We start from the raw sequence: 25,666 nt of genomic DNA, 5'->3' as shown, positions 1-25,666 counted from the left end.
GGGGAAAAAACGAGAAAGAAAACTCATGGTGCTACTAAATGATTATTGTGGAAAGATGTTCTTAAGGAAGAAAGGAAAAGCAGGAATAAAGTGCATTTGTGGGGATTACTGCATTCACTTGTATTTTGAAACAGAGATTGGAGGATTTGATATAATTAATGGTTTATGTTTGTATAGAAAATTACAGTTTTGTTAAATACTTGTACTTACCTTGAATAAGTGTAGCCAAGTGTATTAGGAGAGTATTATTTGTTTTCCTATTTTTATTGAAGAAAGTACTGATGTTAGAGGTTTTTGAGTGATTTGTGCCAGGTTGCTGGGTGAGTTTGGAGCAGAACTGGAACTGGAATCCTTGTCTCCTAACTTTTTGCTTAAGTACTTCTACTTCAAGTACTTTTTTCCCAACTACAAAATGATTCTTCTTGGATCTATTCTCTAGGCCTAGGCACAATGTTTTCTGTTGGTAAGGAGGGGGAGGGGGATTGGAAGGCAATTGGGTGGTACCTGCCTGTATTTACTTTGGTTATCTTATCTAAGACTTTATTCAGCACCTGTCTCCTGCTGCTGCCCTCATCTGCCTGAGTCTCCTGAATAGATCAGCCCAGGATTACCCTTGGATGCACACTGGGGCCAATCTTGGCTCCTCTGTGCCATACTTTTTTCATATCCAGTCTGTCTGCAGGCCCTATGGACTTTTTCTTGCTACCCGAATGACCTTGTTTGTCCCTGACTCTCTGGCTCTGCTGTGATTCCTCCTCTTTTCTCTGTTTTCCTCATCAGCCCCTTTTCGCAGCAAGGTATCCAATTTTCTTTTTCTCTAAACATTTAACATTTTATTTTAAATACTAGGCTGTGAATTGATTTTTTTCTCTCTTGATATACAGTTCTGTGGTTTTCAGCACATGTTCACATTTGTGTAACCACTGAAATAGGATATATAACAATGCTATAATCCAGAAAAACTGTCCTGTATTATTCTCTTATAGTTAACCTCTCCCCTTATCCATAACTTGTGTCATCCACTAATATAGTCATCATCCTTCTATTTTTGTCTTTTTGAGAATGTCAAGTAAAATGTAACTTTTGAGACTGTCTCCTTTCACTGACATAATACCTTTGAAATGCATTCAAGTTGTGTTTACAAATAGTTTCTTTTTATTGCTGAGTAGTATTCCCATAGTGTGGCTATACCACAGTATAAACAGTGGTTTACTTAACCATTTACTTGTTGAAAGACATAAGGGTTGCTTCCAGTTTTTGCCTGTTATGAGTAAAGCTGCTATAAACATTTTTGTATAGGATCCCCCCCCAGTTTTTGAAATTGTGGTAAAATATGCATAACATAAAATTTACCATCTTAACTATTTTTACTTGTACAGTGCAATGGTATTAAATACATTTATATTGTTGTGCAACCGTCACCACTATCCATCTCCAGAACTCTTTTCATCTTGCTAAACTGAAACTCTGCACCCATTAAACAATAACTTCCTATTTTTTCTTTTCCCCCAGCCTCTTGCAACCACCATTCTACTTTCTGTCTCCATGATTTTGACTACCCTAAGAATCTCATATAATTGGAATCATATAGTATTTGTCTTTTTGTAACTGGCTTGTGTATAGGTTTTTGTGTGAATATAAGCCTTAATTTCTCTGGGATAAATGTCCAGGGCAATCGCAGGATTCTGTGATAGTTACGTTTAGTTTTTAAAGAAACTGCTAAACTTTTCCAAAGTAGCTGTACTGTATTACAATCTCACCAGCAATGTTGTAAGTCCAGAGTTTGAATTCAATTTCTAGAGAGGTAACTTTGGTGACCCCCTTAGAGTAGTCATCACTGGATGATTTGGAAAATAGTAACTACCACTCCTGTATTCATTCACGTGGATTGGGGTGGAGGTGGAGAAAAGATTCAGCGCTGGGTAGAAACCCAGTAGGTATCTACTGCAGTAGTGGTTTCCAAACCTGTATGCACACCAGAATCATCAAAGGAGCTCTTAATAATACAAATTCATGGGTCTCATACAGACCTGCTAAATTGGAATCTGTGTTTTTAACAAGGGTTCAAGAGAATTTTAAGTGGTCATGCTCACATCAGTTGGACCATTGTGTTGTAAGATCGATGGAATTTCCAAAATTTTAGAAGTGTATGATGTATATTTAACAAATAAAAAATTTCCCATCCTCTTATCTTTCCTGCTTCTCTCTCTTTCTTTGACCCTATGTTTATATTTTGTCCCCTCTTCACATCAGTTTATGAAATGCTCTTATTTATTTATTTACTTAAGCTTTTTTCTTTATTTTTAATTGAAGTGTAGTTGATTTACAATGTTGTGTTAGTTTCTGGTTTACAGCAAAGTGATTCACTTATACATATATATATATATTCTTCATATTGTTTTCCATTACGGTTTATTATAGGATATTGAATATAGTCCCTGTGCTATACTGTAGGACCTTGTTGTTTATTATTTGGTCCCCTCTTGATACTTACTTCTATTTTTTATTTTCTCTCCCCCATCTAGTTTTTCACTGGTCTCTCTTTTCTCTCTCTCTCTCTTTTTTTTTCCCTCATGTGTCTACACACATGAGGTTATTGATTGCTATTTTCTGTTTTTACTTGGCCCTTAAATTGTAACTTTCTAGGTTCCCTTTTTCTCCACTGTGTGAGGTGGTTGCTCTTCAGCATCTAGAGCTCATTTTCTTTCTCATACTAAGATATATTTATCCTCTTCTTCAGGCAGGTAGATCCAAGTCTCTCTCACAGATCATTCTTTTTTTTTTTTTTTTTTTTTGCGGTACACGGACCTCTCACTGCTGCGGCCTCTCCTGTTGCGGAGCACAGGCTCCGGACACGCAGGCCCAGCGGCCATGGCTCACGGGCCCAGCCGCTCCGCGGCATGTGGGACCCTCCCAGACCGGGGCACGAACCCGTGTCCCCTGCATCGGCAGGCAGACCCCCAATCACTGTGCCACCAGGGAAGCCCATGGATCATTCTTTTTAATGGCAGGAGCAGAAAACAACTCTCAGGGTTTGGTGGAGGAAACTTTAAGTTTTATGTTTATTTTTCTCCTCTTCTTATAGGGAAGAAGAAGAACGTTTGAGAAATAAAATTCGAGCTGATCACGAGAAGGCCCTGGAAGAAGCAAAAGAAAAATTAAAAAAGTCAAGAGAGGAAATCCGAGCAGAAATACAGACAGAGAAAAATAAGGTAGTCCAAGAAATGAAGACAAAAGAGAAAAAGCCACTGCCAGCAGTTCCTATACCAAACCTTATAGGAACACATGGTGGAGACCCAGAAGATAATGACCTAAGAGAGAAAAGGGAAAAAATTAAAGAGGTAATAAGCTGAGATTTGTGATACGGGGTGTTATGGATATGGATATGTCTGTCTATCTATCTATCTATCTATCTATATCGGGCTGGCCAAAGGTTCCTTTGGTTTTTAAGGAAAAAAAAAAAGACACATTTTTCATTTTCACCAAGAACTTTATTGAACAACGTATTCACCATTTTGTTCCACTACCTTCTGCCATTTTTCAGGCAACTTCATAATTCCATCTTCCCAAAGCTTTTTATCTTTTTGAGCAAAGAACTGTTCTAGGTGCCTTTTACAGTCTTACAGGGAATTGAAAATTTTTCCATTAAGAGAATTGTGTAAAGACTTAAATACATGGAAATCGGAAGGTGCGATGTCTGGTGAATACAGCGGATGAATCAGAACTTCCCAGCCAAGCTGTAACAGTTTTTGCCTGGTCATCAAAGAAGCATGTGGTCTTGGGTTATCCTGATTGAAGACTATGCATTTTCTGTTGACTAATTCTGGATGCTTTTCGTCGAGTGCTGCTTTCAGTTGGTCAAATTGGGAGCAGTACTTGTTGGAATTAATCGTTTGGTTTTCCGGAGGGAGCTCATAATAGAGGACTCTCTTCGATTCCCACCATATACACAACATCACATTCTTTGGATGAAGACCGGCCTTTGGTGTGGTTGGTGGTGGTTCATTTTGCTTGTCCCGTGATCTCTTCCATTCCACGTTACTGTACAGTATCCACTTTTCATCGCCCATCACAATTTGTTTTCAAAACAGAACATTTTCATTATGTTTAAGTAGAGAATTACTATGCGGAAATATGGTCAAGAAGTTTTATTTTTGCTTAACTTATGTGGAACCCAGACATCAAAGTGATGAACATGACCAAGCTGGTGCAAATGATTTTCAATGCCTGATTTGGATATTTTGAGTATGTCGGCTATCTCCTGTGTGGTATAACATTGATTGTTCTCAATGTCTCGATTTGATTGCCATTAACTTCAACTGGTCTACCTGACCATGGAGCATCATCCAGCGAGAAATCTCCATGAAACTTCACAAACCACTTTTGACATGTTTGGTCAGTCACAGCACCTTCTCCATACACTGCACAAATCTTTTTTTGTGTTTCAGTTGCGTTTTTACTTTTCTTGAAATAATAAAGCATAATATGCCCCAAATGTTGCTTTATTTCTTCCATCTTCAATATTAAAATGGCTGCACAAAAATTCACCAGTTTTGGTTTGTTTTTTTAATGCACACTGATATGAGGTCTGTCACAATACAATCTAATAAAATTGTTTGGAATGAAGTTAAAGACAACTAAGCGCTACTAGAGCCATCTTACAGAAAAAACTGAATGAATCTTTTGGCCACCCAACCCAATATCTATCTGTATTTGTACCATCTATGGTGTCATACTTTGATCTTGTTTGTTTTGAGGTCAAAATTGTAGTTCAGTTTGCAAGTTGGCAGTAAGAGCTAAAACTCTCTTAATATCGATTATAATTATAGAATACTTAAAATTTTTGATGTAATGTTGTTTGGATAGTTACATTACTCACCCTGTGTTCAGAGATCTTTTGATGTTCAGTATTTTATAAATAATGTAGAGTATATCCATAACAATTTATCATTTAATAAGAAATTTCTTAAGTGTTTAGTTACTCGGAACTCTGCTAGATATTATGTAAATCTTCTCATAAACATGTTTCTGAAGAGTTAGCATTATGTCTGCCATGTTTCAAGGAACCCGTTGTGATACCACTTAACTATACTGCAGATTAAGAACACATCCTTCCAAAGAGTCTCAATGGATTGAAGAGTAGGGAAGGATTGATTTCAACTTTTTTGAAATTTCTTTTGGTCTCAGAAGTCTGTCAATTTGTTATTCTAGGAGTTATTTGGAGATAAAGAGAGTACCAGAGGGAGAGGAAATCTAGTGAATATTTTAGTAGAACTTTGTTAATTAGAACTCCTAATTCTGGGTGGAGTTTGTAGTTGTACTGCTTATGAAGAAAAAGACTTCGTTAGAGTGTAATAGCATCAACAATATTTCAAATCTATTGTTCATCATAAAATAAGACAATAAGTTTAGTTCAAATAGATATCTATTTGGATATATTCTAGTAATGAATATGGAAGATTTGCAGGTATTTTAAGCGTGGCCTTATGAATTGGTATAAAATATGTCCTCTGATTTTACCTCACCTTTGGATTCTGTGTTTTATACTCAGGCTGCTTGAGGCACTTTCTTTGGACAGTGTTGAGGACTTTGATACATTTCTTTTCAGATGCCTGACCTTTTTTTTAGATGTCATTAGAATTTATTGAAATACTGTCTGATATACATAATAATTCAGATAGGTAACAGTGTGTGTTGAGAGGACCCAAGACCACCCACAGGCTCGGTGATTCACTGGGAGTACTCACAGAACTTAGCAAAACTGTTGCATTCATGGTTTTGGTGTATTCAGCTGAAAATGTACAGATTAAAATCAATAGAAAAGGCACATAGGACGAAGTCCAGTAGAGACCAGGTACAAACTCCTAGTTGTCTTCTCCCAGTGGAATGATACGGGCAGCGCTTAATTCTTCCAGAAATGATTTGTGGCAATGTGCACAATGTATTGCCAGCCAAGGAAGTTCACCCCAGCCTTGGTGTCCAGATTGTTTATCAAGAGTTCATTATGTAGGGTTGGCTAATGTTATTTCTTCAGCCCCTCCAGAGGTCATGCTGATACCGTGTGGTTCAAGGTCCCCACTGTAAATCACGTTTTAGCATAAACTATCTGACATGGCCCAAGACTTCAGGTAAACAAAGATACTCTTAACAGGCAGGATAATAAAGGTTTAGAGGTTATTTTCCAGGAGCCTGGTACAGGCCAGACCTTTTTTGAGGATGTGCAGGGTTTGGACAACCCAGACCTGCTAAGTGAATCCTATAGAGCATACAATATTATCCAGGGTTCTTGTAAATTAACATAAAACATATTAAGAATCCCTGTGTAGGCTCCTGTTAAACATTATGGTAACTGACTTAGTAAGCAGAGAAAGTTGGAATCTAAGCCTGTAGGGGAAGAAGCTAACAAGAGGCAAGGTGATGTGAATACCTGCAGAATATCTGAAAGTATCAAGAATTAGAAACACCATTTACCTCTGAAGGCAGGGGTATAAAATAGAGCGGGAAAAGGATTATTTGAAAGTTTTTAAAGGAGCTCTTAACCCTTAGATCCCTAATTCTCTAGCCTAAGCATCTAGCCTAAGTTGCTGTCCTCCCTTCCCCAAAAGAAGACCAAAAGTTTACTTTTGGATGGATGAATTAGGGAAGATCTAGATTTTGGGAATACCAAGTATGGCTGAGGGGAAAGGGCAGAGGTCATTCTAAAAAGTGAAGCGGCCATAAAAAGAAAAACGAAATTGAGTTATTTGTAGTGAGGTAGATGGACCTAGAATCTGACATACAAAGTGAAGTAAGTCAGAAAGAGAAAAACAAATACCGTATGCTAACACATATATATGGAATCTAACAACAACAACAACAAAAGTGGTCATGAAGAGCCTAGAGGCAAGACGGGAGTAAAGACACAGACCTACTAGAGAATGGACTTGAGGTTACAGGGAAGGGGAAGGGTAAGCTGGGGCAAAGTGAGAGAGTGGCATGGACATATATACACTACCAAACGTAAAATAGGTAACTAGTGGGAAGCAGCCGCATAGCACAGGGAGATCAGCTCGGTGCTTTATGACCACCTTGAGGGGTGGGATAGGGAGGGTGGGAGGGAGACGCAAGAGGGAAGAGATATGGGGACATATGTATATGTATAACTGATTCACTTTGTTATAAAGCAGAAACTAACACACCATTGTAAAGCAATTATACTCCAATAAAGATGTTTAAAAAAAAAAAAGTGAAGCGAGTAGTGGGGATGGAGGGAATTAAGTGAAAAATGGATTCTGAATATTGAGACAACTTTATCCTGCTCAACTCTTTGAATTCTGGCAGCCAGGTGTATTTTCAATTAGCAGGAAAATGAAGGACTTCTGTCTGGAGAGACTTGACTGGCCCAAGAGGAAAGACCTAGTCTATTTCTCAGTGAAACACCCCTGGGTTTCATCTGAGCTCCCTAAGATGAGGCTCAGTCAATAAGTCTTGCCTCTTCACTGACAGCCTTTGATTGTCTTGTAAGTGCTTCACTCATATGTGAAGAGCAAACCACGGATCACCAGACATGTAAGGAAAGTTTCTCACATGAGACAAATGGAAGAAAGGAATTTAGAGGATACAGAAGCCATACAGGGAGCAGAATACATATATCAAAAAGGAATATCTTTAGGATGCCAAAAAATTAAATTCATGAAATGAGAATAAGTTATAAAAAGGAACATTTACAGAATAAGGAAGAGTTCTTAGAAATTAAAGATATTGATACATTAAAAAATTCAGTAGAAGAGTTGGAAGATAAAATTGAGCAAATCTCTTGGAAGGACAAAAGATTAAGGAAACAAGAAAAATGATAAGATCAATCTGGAACATCTAACAAGTGATTAATTAGGAGTTTTGGAAAAAGAACAGGGAAAATAGAGGGGAAGAAGTCAAAGAAACAATTCAAAGACTCCTACTGAAATTTTAGAAAAAGAGGCATAAAAAACAGATCCTAAAAGTTTACAGAGAAAAAAATAGTTTCACCCAAAAGATTTGGATTGTACATAATGGCACATTAGATTCCTCAACAATAATATTAGAAAGTGGAAGAGAATGGAGCTAAGGCTTAGGAAGAATTATGTATTCAGCCAAATTATGAATCAAATCTGAGGGTAAAGATATTTTTAGATGTTTTCTCAGATTGCTACTGCAAAATATGCTTCAGCATAAAAATAGGAAGATAAACGATTTTGGAAACAGGATCTGTCACTAGAGAGAGAAAGGAAGGTCAGTCTCAGGACTGTGAAAAAGGGGATCAGATCATGGCTGTGCTTCAGGTTGAGAGAATGGAAGCCCAGGTTAGAGTTAGGAGGATAGAGAGCCTCAGGAAGGATTTATCAGAGAATAAAATGGAGCTAATGGTTTATCTGATGTGTTTAATTATATTGAGACAAATTTTGAAACTCAAGTATAATTTGGAAGTAAATTAATAATTGTTACATTTAAAACTACATCAACAAAAATACCCACCAAACTTCAGACCAGTAGTTAACATCAGGGAAAACAAAAGTTGAACAAAATAATACAGTAATTGTAAGAAAAACATGTTAACTACATTGGAAGGATGTGAGCCAGGGAGTATATGTGGGGAAGTTTATGTGGAGGTGAGCTGATAGTGTATACGAAAGCTAAATTATCTTAACTATAGGGGAATATAGTAAATAGCTAAAACATTTTTTAAAATCAAGAAATAGCAGTAAAAAATGTACTTAGAAATACAGTGGTAAATAGAAAAGCAGGTCAAAGAGTTTAAGTAATTGGCTCAGGAAAGTGGAAGGAAAGGAAAGTGGGGCAGATAGGACAGGCTATTAGATTTTTTTAAAAATTCAACTTTATTGAGACATAATTTATGTACAATAAAATGTATTTATTTTAAGAGTATAGCTTGATGAGTTTTGACAGATGTATATACTTGAGTAACAACAGTGTCGATCAAGCTGTGAATAGGTCCATAATCTCAGAATGGTTTATTTGTGCCCCTCTTCAGTCTACCCCATTCCTTGGCCCCAGGCAACTGCTGGTCCGCTTTTAATCATTATAGATTAGATTTGTCTTTTCTAGAGTTTCAGTGAAATGGAGTCATAAGGTATGTGATATTTTGTTTCTGGGCTTTGGCTCAGCATGTTTTTGAGATTCATCTATGTATATTACAATAAAGGTAATTTTTTTTTCTTCGTAGTATTCCATTGTATGGCTATACGATGATTTGTTTTATTCATTCACCTGTTGAACATTTGTTCAACCTTTGGTCCAGTTTTTGGCTATTATGAATAAAGTTGCTATGTACCTTTGTGTACAAGTCTTTTTGTGGACATATGTTTGTTTTAGTTTGACATTTCAGTCTGTGATCTGTTGTGAGTTATTTTTTTTTTTTTGTTTATTGTGTGAAGTAAAGGTTGTGCTTCATTTTCTCCCCATAGGGCTTTTTAGTGTTCCAGAATTATTTGTTGAAAAGATTATCCTTTCTTGATTGAATTACCTTGGCACTTTTGTTCAAAATCAATTGATAAAATCAACAGATGTTGAGTCTCTTTCTGGACTCATATCTGTTTCATTAATCTATATTCCTGTCCTTAATGAGAGTACGACACTGTTGATTGACTTTTATAGTTAAGTTTTGAAATCAGTTAAGCCCTCCAACTTTGTTCTTTTAAAAATAGTTTTGGCCATTCTAAGTCCTTTGACTTTATTGAATTAGCTTTTCTGTGAAAATAAAAGGTTGCTGGGATTTTGATTGGGTTTTCATTGAATCTGTAGATGATTTGGGAAGAATTGTCATCTTAACAGTATTGACTTTTTCATTCCCTGAGCATATCTGTCCACTTATTTAGGTTTTCTTTAATTTACCTCAGCAGTGTTTTGTAGTTCTTAGTGTATAGTTCTTGCACATGTTCTATTTCATGTTTTTTGATGCTAGTATAAATGGAATTGTTTTTGAATTTCCATTTCATGTTCATTACTAGCCTATAGAAATATAATTTATTTTAGTTTGCAGAACGTGTATCTTATTTACTGAAGTCATCTTCTAGTTTTAGTGGCTTTTTATTTTAAGATTGCTTAGGATTTCCCTTGTACATAGTCATGTCGTCTGTGAATAGAGGTACTTTTCCTTTTTCCTTTTTGATTTTTATGCCTATTATTTCTTCTTCTTATTGCCATGGCTAGGACTTTCAGTACATTGTTGAAAAGAAGTGATGAGAATAGATGTACTTGATTTGTTCTCAACTTTAGGAGTAGGGTCTTTTACCATTAAGTATGATGTTAGCTGTAGGTTTTTTTTGAAGATGCCCTTAATTAAGTTGAGGATGTTGCCTTGTAGTTGTAGTTTACTGAAAGTTTTTTTCATAAATTGGTGTTGAATTTTGTCAAATGTTTTCTCTACATCTAAAAAGATGCTTGTATGATTTTTTTCTTTTTATTCCGTTAACATGGTGAATTATAGTGATGTGTTTTTGAATGTTAAATTAGACTTATATTCCTGGGTTAAACTGCACTTGGTCATTTTGTAGTATCCTCTTTATATATTGTCACTTTTCGTTAAGGAATTGTTAAGGAATTTTGAGATATGTTGGTTTTTAATTCCCTTGTAATGTCTTTGCCTAGTTTTGGTGTCTGAGTAATGCTGGCTGCAAAAAACAAGTTGATAAATGTTTTAATGAATATTATGTTTGATATACCACAGGCTACTATTACATAATTCAACTAATATATAATTAAATACTCTGCTGTTGTGTAGCTTAGTACTCCCTGGCTTGTAAGAAACTCAGTTCAAACTAATTGATATAAAAATATTTTTTAGCTTAGGGGCTCTGAACTAGAGCTTCAAGTTTGGCTGAATCCAAGTCTGTAGATGTTATTGTCAATAATATGCATGTCTCTTTCTGTTTTCTTTTTTTATTTAGTTTCTACATGTTGGGAGAGAGACCCCATCAGCTCCAGGATTATATATTACATAGATCTTGAGATTGCAAAATGAGAGTCCCTCTGTCTGCTGGTGTCTATAACAATATGTATGAAAGGACTTGATTGCCTTTACTTGAGTCACATGTACTCAATCACTTTGTGTAGGTCAGGAGTTGGCAAACTACAACCTGCTGGCCAAATTCTGATTGCTGCCTATTTTTTAAAAATACAGTTTAATTGGAACCCAGTCATGCTCATTTGTTTATGTATTGTCTAGGGCTGCTTTTATTTTTTTAAAATACAGTTTAATTAGAACCCAGTCATCCCCATTTGTTTATGTATTGTCTAGGGCTGCTTTAAACTTGCTTGCAATAGCCAAGTTTAGTAGTTGCTATACATACTTACGGACTGCAGAGCCTAAAATATTTACTTTATAGGAAGAGTTTGCTGATCTTTGGTCTAAAGGTTATGGATACTCTAGCTAGGCTGTGTTAATTGGTTGTGGAATCAGAGCCGCTTTTTGACAGCTTTGTCATAATCACAGTGAGGGAAGGAGAGCTGTTTCCAAAAGGATTGGCAGTTCCTAAAAGGAAAGAGTGCCAAATAGACACCTTTCTCCCCAATAAAAACAGTTTTTCTATTACAACTCATTTTTTGTTCTGTTGTATAGACTTAAGGTAAACATGATTATGTGTGTTTTCACACTGATACAGGTGTTAATAGAATAATATACTAAAGTAGGAGATACAGGAGAATGTGTAAGGATATAGTAATAGAATCTCTAAATTATGTGAAATATAAAGATAACAGTCTGTGAAAAATATAAATTGATGGGTTATAATTTTTCCTTTCTCAGATGATGAAACATGCATGGGATAATTACAGGATATATGGATGGGGACATAATGAACTGAGACCTATTGCAAGGAAAGGACACTCCACTAATATATTTGGTAAGTTTACTTTTTAAAAAAAATTTTATTTATTTTTTTATACAGCAGGTTCTCATTAGTTACCCATTTTATACACATCAGTGTATATATGTCAATCCCAATCTCCCAATTCATCACACCACCACCCCGCCCCCGCCACTTTCCCCACTTGGTGTCCATACGTTTGTTCTCTACATCTGTGTCTCAATTGCTGCCCTGCAAACCGGTTCATCTGTACCATTTTTCTAGGTTCCATATACATGCATTAGTATACGGTATTTGTTTCTCTCTTTCTGACTTACTTCACTCTGTATGACAGTTTCTAGATCTATCCACGTCTCTACAGATGACCCAATTTCATTCCTTTTTATGCCTGAGTAATATTCCATTCTATATATATGCCACATCTTCTTTATCCATTCGTCTGTCAGTGGGCATTTAGGTTGCTTCCATGTACTAGCTGTTGTACATAGTGCTGCAGTGAACATTGGGGTGCACGTGTCTTTTTGAATTATGGTTTTCTCTGGGTATATGCCCAGTAGTGGGATTGCTGGGTCATATGGTAATTCTGTTTTTAGTTTTTTAAGGAACCTCCATACTGTTCTCCATAGTGGCTGTATCAATTTATATTCCCACCAACAGTGCAAGAGGGCTTCCTTTTCTCCACACCCTCTCCAGCATTTGTTGTTTGTAGATTTTCTGATGATGCCCATTATAACTGGTGTGAGGTGATACCTCATTGTAGTTTTGATTTGCATTTCTCTAATAATTAGTGATGTTGAGCGGCTTTTCATGTGCTTCTTGGCCATCTGCATGCCTTCTTTGGAGAAATGTCTATTTAGGTCTTCTGCCTATCTTTGAATTGGGTTGTTTGTCTTTTCAATATTGAGCTGCATGAGCTGTTTGTATATTTTGGAGATTAATCCTTTGTCCATTGATTCGTTTGCAAATATTTTCCCCCATTCTGAGGGTTGTCTTTTCATCTTGTTTGTAGTTTCCTTTGCTTTGCAAAAGCTTTGAAGTTTCATTAGGTCCCATTTGTTTATTTTTGTTTTTATTTCCATTACTCTAGGAGGTGGATCAAAAAAGATCTTGCTGTGATTTATGTCAAAGAGTGTTCTTCCTATGTTTTCCTCTAAGAGTTTTATAGTGTCAGGTCTTACATTTAGGTCTCTAATCCATTTTGAGTTTATTTTTGTGTATGGTGTTAGGGAGTGTTCTAATGTCATTCTTTTGCATGTAGCTGTCCAGTTCTCCCAGCACCACTTATTGAAAAGGCTGTCTTTTCTCCATTGTATATCCTTGCCTCCTTTGTCATAGATTAGTTGACCATAGGTGCGTGGGTTTATCTCTGAGCTTTCTATCCTGTTCCATTGATCTATCTTTCTGTTTTTGTGCCAGTACCATATTGTCTTGATTACTGTAGCTTTGTAGTATAGTCTGAAGTCTGGAAGCCTGTTTCCTCCAGCTCCGTTTTCTTCCCTCAAGACTGCTTTGGCTATTCGGGGTCTTTTGTGTCTCCATACAAATTTTAAGATTTTTTGTTCTAGTTCTATAAAAAAATGCCATTGGTAATTTGATAGGGATTGAATTGAATCTGTAGATTGCTTTGGGTAGTGTAGTCATTTTCACAATGTTGATTCTTCCAATCCAAGAATATGGTATATCTCTGCATCTGTTTGTTTCATCTTTAATTTCTTTCATCAGTGTCTTATAGTTTTCTGCATACAGGTGTTTTGTCTCCCTAGGTAGGTTTACTTCTAGGTATTTTATTCTTTTTGTTGTAATTGTAAATGGGAGTGTTTCCTTAATTTCTCTTTCAGATTTTTCATCATTATTGTATAGGAATGCAAGAGATTTCTGTGCATTAATTTTGTATCCTGCAACTTTACCAAATTCATTGATTAGCTCTAGTAGTTTTCTGGTGGCATCCTTAGGATTCTCTGCAAACAGTGACAGTTTTGCTTCTTCTTTTCCAATTTGTCATGTCATCTGCAAACAGTGACAGTTTTACTTCTTCTTTTCCAATTGTATTCCTTTTATTTCTTTTTCTTCTCTGATTGCTGTGGCTAGGACTTCGAAAACTATGTTGAATAATAGTGGTGAGAGAGGACATCTTTGTCCTGTTCCTGATCTTAGAGGAAATGCTTTCAGTTTTTCACCATTGAGAATGATATTTGCTGTGGTTTTGTCATACATGGCCTTTATTATGTTGAGATAGGTTCCCTCTATGCTCAGTTTCTGGAGAGTTTTTATCATAAATGGGTGTTGAATTTTGTCAGAAGCTTTTTCTGCACCTATTGAGATGATCATATAGTTTTTCTGCTTCAGTTTGTTAATATGGTGTATCACATTGATTGATTTGCATACCTGGAAGAATCCTTGCATTCCTGGAATAAATTTCACTTGATCATGGAGTATGATCCTTTTAACGTGTTGTTGGATTCTGTTTACTAGTGTTTTGTCGAGGATTTTGGCATCTATATTCATCAGTGATATTGGTCTGTAATTTTCTTTTTTTTTTTTTTAGCATCTTTGTCTGGTTTTGGTATCAGGGTGTTGGTGGCCTCATAGAATGAGTTTGGGAGTGTTCCTCCCTCTGCTATTTTTTGGAAAAGTTTGAGGAGGATGGGTGTTCCCTCGTCTATAAATGTTTGATAGAATTTACCTGTGAAGCCATGTGGTCTTGGACTTTTGTTTGTTGGAAGACTTTTAATCGCAGTTTGAATTTCATTAGTTGTTATTGGTCTGTTCATATTTTCTATTTCTTCCTGGTTCAGTCTTGGAAGGTTATACCTTTCTAAGAATTTGTCCTTTTCTTCCAGGTTGTTCATTTTATTGGCATACAGTTGCTTGTAGTAGTCTCTTAGGATGCTTCGTATTTCTGTGGTGTCTGTTGTAACTTCTCCTTTTTCATTTCTAATTTTATTGATTTGAGTCCTCTCCCTCTTTTTCTTGATGAGTCTGGCTAACGGTTTATCAATTTTGTTTGTCTTCTCAAAGAACCAGCTTTTAGTTTTATTGATCTTTGCTCTTGTTTTCTTTGTTTCTATTTCATTTATTTCTGCTCTGATCTTTATGATTTCTTTCCTTCTGCTAACTTTGGGTTTTGTTTGTTCTTCTTTCTCTAGTTCCTTTAGGTATAAGCTTAGATTGTTTATTTGAGATTTTTCTTCTTTCTTGCGGTAGGCTTGTATTGCCATAAACTTCCCTCTTAGAACTGCTTTTGCTGCATCCCATAGGTTTTGGATCATCGTGTTTTCATTGTCATTTGTCTCTAGGTATTTTTTGATTTCCTCTTTGATTTCTTCAGTGATCCGTTGGTTATTTAGTAATGTATTGTTTAACCTCCAGGTGTTTGTGTTTTTTATGTTTTTTTCCCTGTAATTGATTTCTAATCTCATAGCATTGTGGTCAGAAAAGATGCTTGATATGATTTGAATTTTCTTAAATTTACTGAGCCTTGATTTGTGACCCAAGATGTGATCTATCCTGGAGAAGGTTCCATGTGCACTTGAGAAGAAAGTGTTATCTGCTGTTTTTGGATGGAATGTCCTATAAATATCAATTAAATCTATCTAGTCTATTGTGTAATTTAAAGCTTGTGTTTCCTTATTAATTTTCTGTTTGGATGATGTGTCCATTGGTGTAAGTGAGGTTTTAAATTCCCCCACTATTGTGTTACTGTTGATTTCCTCTTTTATAGCTGTTAGCAGTTGCCTTAGGTCTTGAGGTGCTCCTATGTTGGTTGCATATATATTTATAATTCTCATATCTTCTTCTTGGATTGATCCTTGATCATTATGTAGTGTCCTTCCTTGTCTCTTGTAACATTCTTTATTTTAAAGTCTATTTTATCTGATATGAGTATTGCTACTCCAGCTTTCTTTTGAATTCCATTTGCATGGAATATCTTTTTCCATCCCCTCACTTTTAGTCTGTATGTGTCCCTAGGTCTGAAGTGGGTCCTTTGTAGACAGTATATATAAGGGTCTTGTTTTTGTATCCATTCAGTGAGTCTGTGTCTTTTGGCTGGAGCATTTAATCCATTGACGTTTAGGGTAATTATCGATATGTATGTTCCTCTTACCATTTTCTTAATTGTTTTGGGTTTGTTATTGTAGGTCTTTCCTTCTCTTTGTGTTTCCTGCCTAGAGAAGTTCCTTTAGCATTTGTTGTATAGCTGGTTTGGTGGTGCTGAATTCAGTTAGCTTTTGCTTGTCTGTAAAGCTTTTGATTTCTCCATCGAATCTGAATGAGATCCTTGCCGGGTAGAGTCATCTTGGTTGTAGGTTCTTCCCTTTCATCACTTTAAATATGTCCTGCCACTCCCTTCTGGCTTGTAGAGTTTCTGCCGAGAAATCAGCTGTTGACCTTATTGGGGTTCCCTTGTATGTTATTTGTCCTTTTTCCCTTGCTGCTTTCAATAATTTTCCATTATCTTTAATTTTTGTCAGTTTGATTACTATGTGTCACGGCATGTTTCTCCTTGGGTTTATCCTATATGGGACTTGCTGTACTTCCTGGACTTGGGTGGCTATTTCCTTTCCCATGTTTGGGAAGTTTTCGACTATAATCTCTTCAAATATTTTCTTGGGTCCTTTCTCTCTCTCTTCTCCTTCTGGGACCCCTATAATGCAAATGTTGTTGTGTTTAGTGTTGTCCCAGAGGTCTTTTAGGCTGTCTTCATTTCTTTTCATTCTTTTTTCCTTATTCTGTTCCTCAGTAGTGAATTCCACCATTCTGTCTTCCAGGTCACTTATCCGTTCTTCTGCCTCAGTTATTCTGCTATTGATTCCTTCTAGTGTATTTTTCATTTCGGTTACTATATTGTTTATCTCTGTTTGTTTGTTCTTTAATTCTTCTACGTCTTTGTTAAACATTTCTGGCATCTTCTTGATCTTTGCCTACATTCTTTTTCCGAGGTCGTGGACTTTCTTCACTGTCATTATTCTGAATTCTTTTTCTGGAAGGTTGCCTATCTCCACTTCATTTAGTTGTTTTTCTGGGGTTTTATCTTGTTCCTTCATCTGGTACATAGCCCTCTGCCTTTTCATCTTGTCTATCTTTCTGTGAATGTGGTTTTTGTTCCACCGGCTGCAGGATTGTAGTTCTTCTGTCTGCCCTCTGGTGGATGAGGCTGTCTAAGAGGATTGTGAAGTTTCCTGATGGGAGGGACTGGTGGTGGGTAGAGCTGGCTGTTGCTCTCTTGTTTACTTTTTCTAATTACTGTTTTCGTTTTCTACCTTCATTTTAAAAGTAGGATCTAACTTTTTAGGTACTTTCTAAAACCTGAGTACTGTAGTCCCCTCTTATCTAAGGTTTTGTTTTCCCTCTGCAAAACCTTATCTAAGGTTTTGTTTCAATAGTAAACTTTGGTGTGAAAATATTAAATGGAAAATTGCAGAAATAATTCATAAATTTTAAGTTGTGTGTCTTTCTGAGTAGCGTGATGAATCTTGCACCATCCTGCTCCCTCCAGGCTAGGGTGTGAACCATCCCTTTGTCCTGCTTGTTAGTTACTTATTAGCCCTGTGGATTATGAGATCAGCCGTGGAGATGTTGCAGTTCTTCTGTTCACGTGACCCTTATTTTACTTAATAATAGCCCCAAACCACAAGAGTAGTGATGCCAGCAATTTGGATTTGCTAAAGAGAAGCTGTAAGTGCTTCTTTTAAGTCAGGTGTCCCCAACCCCTGGGCTGAATACCAGTACTGGTCTGTGGCCTGTTAGGGACCAGGCCGCACAGCAGGAGTGAGTGGTGGGCAAGCGAGTGAAGCTTCATCTGCCGCTCCCCATTGCTCACATTACTGCCTGAACCATCCCCCCTTACCTGCCACTCCCCATGGAAGAATTGTCTTCCATGAAACTGGTCCCTGGTGCTAAAAAGGTTGGGGACCGCTGCTTTAAGTGAAAAGATGAAAGTTCTTGACTTAATAAGGAAAGGAAAAAAAAATCGTTTGCTGATGGATCTAAGGTAAGCACGAATATTTTATTTGTGAAATTGTGAGGAAGGAAATACTGTGCTAGTTTTGCTGTTATACCTTAAACTGTACAAGTTATGGCCACAGTGCAATAAGTGCTTAGTTAAGATGGAGAAGGCATTAAATTTGTACAATAAGATCTTTTAAGGAAGAGAGAGAGAAAGAGACCACATTCACATGACTTTTGTTACAGTAAATTATTATAATTGTTCTGTTTTATTATTAGTTACTGTTGTTAATCTCATACTGTGCCTCATTTATAAATTAAACTTTAACATACGTGTGTGTGTATAGGAGAAAAAACATAGTATATATAGAGTTCAGTACTATGCAGGCTTTCAAGCATCCACTGGACATCTTGGGATGAATTCCCTGTGGATGAGGGGGAACTGTTGTATTTCTGTGGAACTATAATTTGAAGCAACATGTATTTTTTGGCAAGTTTCAGTCAAGATTTAGTTATAGTTGCTTTTGAAAACACAGATGTGATAGATTTTCTATTTACATACAGATGTTTTAGTCATTTATTTGAGTATTTTGAAGCTTTTTCTGCATTGTTTTACTTTAAGCAAGGTAGGTACCAATTTGTAATTTTTTATCTTCAACACAATACCAATTGTGATACTTGTACATTTTAGAGGAGGAGAAAAAGGATGGGAAATTCCAGTAGTGCTATCTATGTATGTTAAAAAAAAAAAAAAAGTAACATGGCCAAGGTGACTCATTCGGTAAATTGAGTGAATTATATTTTACATTCATAGTTCCAAGGGAAAAATTAACAGTGTGTGTGTCTGGATGGAGGTCTGGGGAAGAGGTTTTTTTTTTGGCTGCGTTGGGTCTTCTTTGCTGTGCACAGTTTTTCTCTGGTTGCGGCGAGCAGTGGCTACTCTTTGTTGCAGTGTGGGGGCTTCTCTTGTTGTGGAGCACGGGCTCTAGGCGTGTGGGCTTCAGTAGTTGAAGTATGCAGGCTTAGTAGTTGTGGCACGCAGGCTCTAGGGTGTGTGGGCTTCAATAGTTGTGGTGCGTGGGCTCGGTAGTTATGGCTTGTTGGCTCTAGAGCTCAGGCTCAGTAGTTGTGGTGCACAGGCTTAGTTGCTCTGTGGCATGTGGAATCTTCCCGGACCAGGGATTGAACCTGTGTCCCCTGCATTGGCAGGTGGATTCTTAACCACTGCGCCACCAGGGAAGCCCCTGGGGAAGAGCTTTGTTTAACTTGGATTTGCTCTTTCTACCTCTCTTGAGTTCAGTTCTCTTGTTAAACTTATCAGTTGAAAAGAGTAAGTTAACTTACTTAACTTTTACTTAATCCAAGGATAAGTCTTGAGAATTACCAAGTTGTTCTTTATAGTCTTCACTTCTTTCCCCCATTTTAGATGCTTCTTGATGTGATGGATATCTTTTAAATAACAATAGGTGAAAGCAAGAAAATATTAATGGGGCAGAAAGCACATATATTAGTCATATGCAGGGCAATCATCTTTAGTAATTGTAATGCAACACCACAGTAATCCAAATAACATTTTTAAAAAATGTGACTCTGGAAGAATTTTTCTAGCACTATGATTTCTCTTATAATTTGTTTGATGCTTGATTGTTTTCTGTCAAAAAAGAAAATGACTGAAAAGATCATTTCTCCTGGGTTTGAGAGATGTTGGGATGGAGGAATAATGGAAAAAAATTTTCCTTTAGGTAATCAAAGACACCAGAGGTCTCATATATGACATTTAATTTAGCGGCTGTCACTTAATGAAATAGAGTTTTTTTCTTCAGCAGAGGTTATAGAGTGATCTGAAGAGTTCCTGTTGCTTTGTGGATGCCACATGAGACATTAATGGACTAAAAGTCATTATATTTAGTGATTAATTAAAATTAGATCCTCTCTGCAAGTAACCATCCCTTTATATTAAACTCAGTGGTAAACTCTGAGCCCTTTTAAAAAATTGGAATATGAACATGTATCAAACATGAGTTGGATGTTAATTTTCTGCTTGGTTTTTTAAACCTTATTTCTCAGAACATCTAATGTAGTAACACTTATCAGATAGATCGTCCTAGGCAAGGTAGTAGGTAGATAATATACATTTATTTTATTTAATCATTGCAATAACTGTGTAAGGAAAGACTGTTTGCTGAATTTAAACCCAGGTAACTTCTTAAAATTTTATTCCTTATAAGTCAATATAAATCATTTCTTTTAGGGAGCAAAAGGAATGTTTCTTAAATGAATGTGATTCTGTTAAAATCGTAATGAGTAAGTTTTGACTTAATGTTTTTCTTTTTAAAAATAATTGCATTTATTTTTTTAGGAAAGGTGGTTTTAAGTTGTGGCACTTTTGTCAGACTTCTTCAGAAGTGACCTTTGTAGACCACTATTTAGTTAGGCTGTTAAATGATGACCAGGGCAGTGGCAGCTTCAGATTATTGTCAGGTGAGTTATTGTCATCTGCTCATTAGGATCATTAAGCTGATTTACTGGGTAAACAAAGTTATTTGTGAGGTCATAGAAATTAAAGGAGCTTAAAGATGGAAAGGGTGACTTTACAAAATGAGCCTTTTAACTCATTAAAAGAGCAGAAGCAATATTTTGTCAGTTTTGGTCCACCATTTCTGAGGGATCATCTTGTAATGAGTAGCAATTAAGTATTTTCCAATAAAAAGTTGTACCTTTTTATTGAGTCATGAGGTCAGTTATTTGCTTTAGAGATTCTGTGATTGGGTTCCTGAATAAACTGTATTTTCCTTTGGAACAATAGTCACATACACGTTATTAGTAGCAACATCTGTAGTATTTATACAATGCATATTGTGGTGGACTGAGCCTTGTCCCCCATCAATTCACATGTTGAAGCTCTACTTTCCAATGTGACTGTATTTGGAGATAGAGCCTTTAAGAGGTAATTAAGATTGAATGAGGGGCCCTAATCAGATAGGGCTGGTACCCTTAAAAGAAGAGGAAGAAACACCCAAGTTCTCTCTCCCCCTGCACATGCACCAAGGAAAGGCCATGTGGGTATGATATAGTGAGAAGGTGGACATCTGCAAGCCAAGAGGAAGGTGCTCCTCTAAAAACTGGAAGCATGATCTTGGTCTTCAAACCTCCAGCACTGTGAGAAAATAAATTTTTGTTGTTTAAGCATCCTAGTCGTTGGTGTTTTGTTATGGCAGCCTGAGCAGACTAATAAACGTGCTGTATGCCAAGTACTGATTTAAGTGATTTATGTGCACTAGGAGACAGGTACTATTATTATTGTTCCCATTTTACAGATGAGGAAACTGAAGCACAGTTAGGGTTAACTAACTTATTCAAGGTTGCACAGCTAGTAAATAATGTAGCCAGAATTTGGTTACAGGCAGCTTAGTGCTAAGGTTCATGCTTCTAATTGATATTTTGTTCTGCTTCAGTAAACTTTAAAGATAGAAGAAAATTAATACCCGCACATGGGAAAAATCCATTATGACAAAATTACAGTGAAATGGTAGAAAAGTGAAAATGCAATCTGTATTATTTTCAGTAGTCAAAATTAGTTGCTTATACTTTTAGAAAAACTTTTGAGTGGTTACATTTTTTTCTCAGCCAAATAAGCTAAGTGGGAATGGATCCTTTATTGTTTATTTTGTCTTATATTTTTAGACATGTAGTTAGTTTATTAAAGGATTAATAAAAAAGAGTTTGACTCTGTTTCCTACTTGCTCTGTTCCTTTTCTGCATCTCATATTCTTGCTAGTGAGTATGATTTGAGATTTTTTTTAAAAAATCTGTTTTTAATCTTTTTATTTAAATAGAAGAAGTCTAAGGGAGGAGTCATAGTTCTGAGTGTCTCATTTGACCTCCCAAATCAGTATGCCTTTACAGAATCAGAATCTTAAGAGTTGGGAGGAACTTTAAAAGTCTAGTCTATTACTATAGGAACATATAGGCAGGTATTAAACTCTTACAATATTCTAGATTATAAGGAAAACAATTTAAAATGTGTTCATTTCCTGTCTCTTAGCCTTGACTATTAAAACATTCTTTTATATGGTAACTGAAATCATATTGCTCTGGCTTTTGTCTAGTTTGTCCTTGGCATCAGAGGATTCTTTATGTACAGATAACAGAAGATCCATTTCAAAATGGCTTAAACTAAAAAAGAAATTCAATCGGCTCAATGTTGTTCTAGAGTAGATCTGGTACCAGCTAAGCTTTTTTCTTTATCTCTTTCCTCTATTTTCCTCTTTGTGTTTGTATCTTCAGGCTGGCTTCATAGAGGGATGGCTGCAGCAACTTGAAGCTTCATATCTTCCTACTAACACATCTATAGAAAAGAGAACACTGTAGAGAAGACAGCGCTTGGTTTTCTCAGAAACCACCTTGTTTCTTGTTTATCTGGGTCTTGTGTCCAGCCTTGACCTGAAAGCTATACCCAGAGGGTTGGGATAGATTCCTTTGGTTTTGCCTAGTTAGGGCTCAGCCCTGGAGCTTGTGAGTGGGAAGAAGAAAATGTTGATGGACATAAGTTATCACTGGTAATAACTTTTCCAGCAGTGATTAATAGTCACAATTAATTATTTTTAGTTAGATATCCTGGAGAATTGAAAGATTTTTGTTAGGAATAGATTTTTTTGCATTTAAAAGAATTTTGATTTGGAACAGAATGTTACTTGATCTTACAATGCTTTTTGAAGTGCACCTTTTATTTTCAGTGTATGTGTGTATGTATAAATTCTTCTTGATATTTATAACTTGCTAATGAATTCTAATATTTTGTTGAGGATTTTGCATTCATATTTTGGGAAGGATATTGTTTTGTATTTTTCTTGAACTATTGTCTTGTTTCAGTATCTGTAATTTTGGCCTAATAAAATGAGTTTGGAAGTGTTCTCTGCTCTTCATTTTTCTGGAAAAGATTGTGTACTGTTGGTTTTATATTTTTCTCAAGTTTTTGATATAATTTGCCAGTGAAACCATCTGCATCTGGAGCTTCTTTTTCTGGGAGGTTTTTTTTTTGCAGTACGCGGGCCTCTCACTGTTGTGGCCTCTCCCATTGCGGAGCACAGGCTCCGGATGCGCAGGCTCAGTGGCCATGGCTCACGGGCTTAGCTGCTCCGCGGCATGTGGGATCTTCCCGGACCGGGGCACGAACCCATGTCCCCTCCATCGGCAGGCGGACTCTCAACCACTGCGCCACCAGGGAAGCCCTCTGGGAGGTTTTTAAACTACAACTTCAGTTTATTTCACATCCTCTATAAGGGCCATTCGGTTTATCTGTTTTACCTTGGGTTAGTTTTGGTAGTTGATGATTTTGAGGAATTGGTCTATTTCATCTAAGCTACTGATTTTGTGTGCATAGAGTTGTTTGGAGTATTATCTTGTTACCTTTTGAATATCTGTGGCAGCTGTAGTTATAACCCTCTTTCATTCCTAATACTGGTAATTTTTCTTTGTTTGTCCTGCTAGAAGTTTATCAAATTTATTGATATTTTCAAAGAAGCAACTTTTGGTTTCATTGATCTTCTGTATATTTTCTTTATGTTTTCAATTCTTTGATTTCTGCTCTTCGTTATTTCCACTCTTCTGCATGATTTGGGTTTCTTTTGTTCTTGCTTTTCTAGTTTCTTGAAATAGAAGCCTAGATTATAGGTTCATAATCCCCTTTTCCAGCGTAAGCATTTAGTGCCATAAATTTTCTGCCAAGTGGTGCTTTAGCTGCATCTGAAAGATTTTGATGTGCTGTGTTTTCATTTTTATTCAATTCAGTATGTTTTAAAACTTCCCTTGAGTAAGTTGTTTAATTGCTAAATGCTTAGAGATTTTTCTTTTCTCTTTCTGTGACTGATTTCTAATTTAGTTCCATTATGGTCAAAGAATATACTTTGTGCGATTATAATTCTTCTAAATTATTTAAGGTTTACTTTTTGACCCAGAATATGGCCTGTCTTGGTGAATGTTCCATTGGTGCTTGAAAAGAATGTTTATGTATGTAGTGACTGTTATTGGGTGTAGAATGTTCTGCTAATGTCAGTTAGATCTCATTGGTTTATGGGGTTGTTCAGGCTTCTTCTGTTCTTGCTGATTTTCTATCTAGTAGTTCTGTCAGTTACTGAGAGAGGGGTGTTGAAGTTCCCAACTGAATTATTGGATTTCTTTCTTACTCCTTTCAATTCTGTCAGCTTTTGCTTTATATATTTTGAGGTACTCTTGTTAGGTGCTTACACATTTAGGATAATTATATCTCCTTGGTAGGACCACCAAAGCCCTAATACCCAAACCAAACAATGATATTACAATAAAAGGGAACTATCGACCAATGTTCCTCATGAACATGGACACAAAAATCTTTGACCAAATTAGATTTATCTTAGTAAATGTAATTCAGCAATATGTAAAAAGAATAATACCTCATGACCAAGTGGGGTTTATCCAAGGAATGTGTGGTTGGTTTAACATTTGGAAATTAGTCTATATAACTGAAGATATTAAGGGACGAAAAGAGGAAAATGTTATGAGCATCTCAGATGCTGAAAAATCATTTAACAATACTCAATATCTATCCATAATAAAAACTCTCAGCAAACTTGGACTGGAAGGGAACTTTTTTAGCCTGATAAAGAGTATTAAAACACACCCACTCACCCACACACACAAGAAAATTCTAGGGAATCTACCAAACAACAATAAAAAAGTACTAGAATGAAAACAAATTTAGTAATGAGGCCATATGATACAAGTTTGATATACAAAATAAATTACATTTCTAGATACTAGCAATAAACAGTTGTAAGTACAATTTTAAAATAATACCGTTTGCAGTAGCATAAAAATATGAAGTATATGTGGATGAATTTAACAAACTATGTGCAAAGTCTGTACACTGAAAACTGTGATTATTGAAAGAAATTTAAAAGGACTTAAAGGAGAGAGATGCCTGTATGAGTTGGAATACTCAGTATTGTTGTTAGTTCTCTTGAAATCCATATTTAGATTTAAAGCAATCTAAGTAAAAATGACCTTTCCACATAAATTGATAGGCTGATTCTAAAATCTGTATGAAAACACAAAGTATGTACAATAATAAAAGTAATTTTTAAAAAAGAACAAAGTTGAAGGATTTACACTACTTGATTCTACGATTTACTGTAAATCTTCAGTAATGAGGACAGTATGGTTTTAGCATAAAGATAGACATAGAGATCACTGGAAAAGAATAGAAATAGAACTGCACATACATTTTTAATTGATTTTCAACAAGGGTGCTTTCAGTGGGTTATAGGTAAGTCTTTCTAATAAGTGGTGTTGGGTCAGTTATATATTCATGTAGAAAAATAAAAACCTTAACTCTTCAACATTGTATAGAAAAATGAACTTGAAATGAATCATAGATCTAAACATAAAAACTTAAAGTATAAAACTTCCAGTAAAAAATATTTGAGGGCTTCCCTGGTGGCGCAGTGGTTGAGAGTCCGCCTGCCGATGCAGGGGACACGGGTTCGTGCCCCGGTCTGGGAAGATCCCACATGCCGCGGAGTGGCTGGGCCCGTGAGCCATGGCCGCTGAGCCTGCGCGTCTGGAGCCTGTGCTCCGCAACGGGAGAGGCCACAACAGTGAGAGGCCCGTGTAACGCAAAAAAAAAAAAAAAAAAAAAAAAAATTTGAGAAAATCTTTGTGACCTTGAGGTGAGCAAAGAACTTTTAGAATACAAAAGGAATAAACCATTAAGGAAAAAAAATTGCTAAATTGGAGTTCATGAAAATAAAAAATTTCTGCTTTCCAGAAGACATTAAGGAAATGAAAAAGCAAGCCCCAGAATTGGAGAAAATATTTGTGATACATGTATAAGGATGTATTCA

At 36.2% G+C, this 25,666-nt stretch overlaps 1 protein-coding gene across 3 annotated transcripts in view; it reads left to right on the top strand.

The window, feature by feature from the left end:
- Positions 1-25,666, top strand: part of MAN1A2 (mannosidase alpha class 1A member 2) — a 209,700-nt gene that overhangs the window by 48,373 nt on the left and 135,661 nt on the right. For all 3 annotated transcript variants that reach the window (XR_016394219.1, XM_089917086.1, XM_022583954.3), the window contains exons 2-3: positions 3,086-3,341; positions 11,780-11,876. Coding sequence is in view for 2 of the 3 variants with exons in the window: in XM_089917086.1 (XP_089773212.1) it covers positions 3,086-3,341; positions 11,780-11,876 (353 nt within the window). In the remaining variant the exon portion in view is untranslated. The remainder of the gene's footprint in view (positions 1-3,085; positions 3,342-11,779; positions 11,877-25,666) is intronic.

The sequence above is a fragment of the Delphinapterus leucas genome, chromosome 1 (genome assembly GCF_059928025.1).
Source record: "Delphinapterus leucas isolate spDelLeu-1000000601 "Yukka" chromosome 1, BTC_Dleu_Yukka2, whole genome shotgun sequence".
Classification (NCBI taxonomy): domain Eukaryota; kingdom Metazoa; phylum Chordata; class Mammalia; order Artiodactyla; family Monodontidae; genus Delphinapterus; species Delphinapterus leucas.
This window is presented reverse-complemented; position numbering and strand designations above follow the sequence as displayed.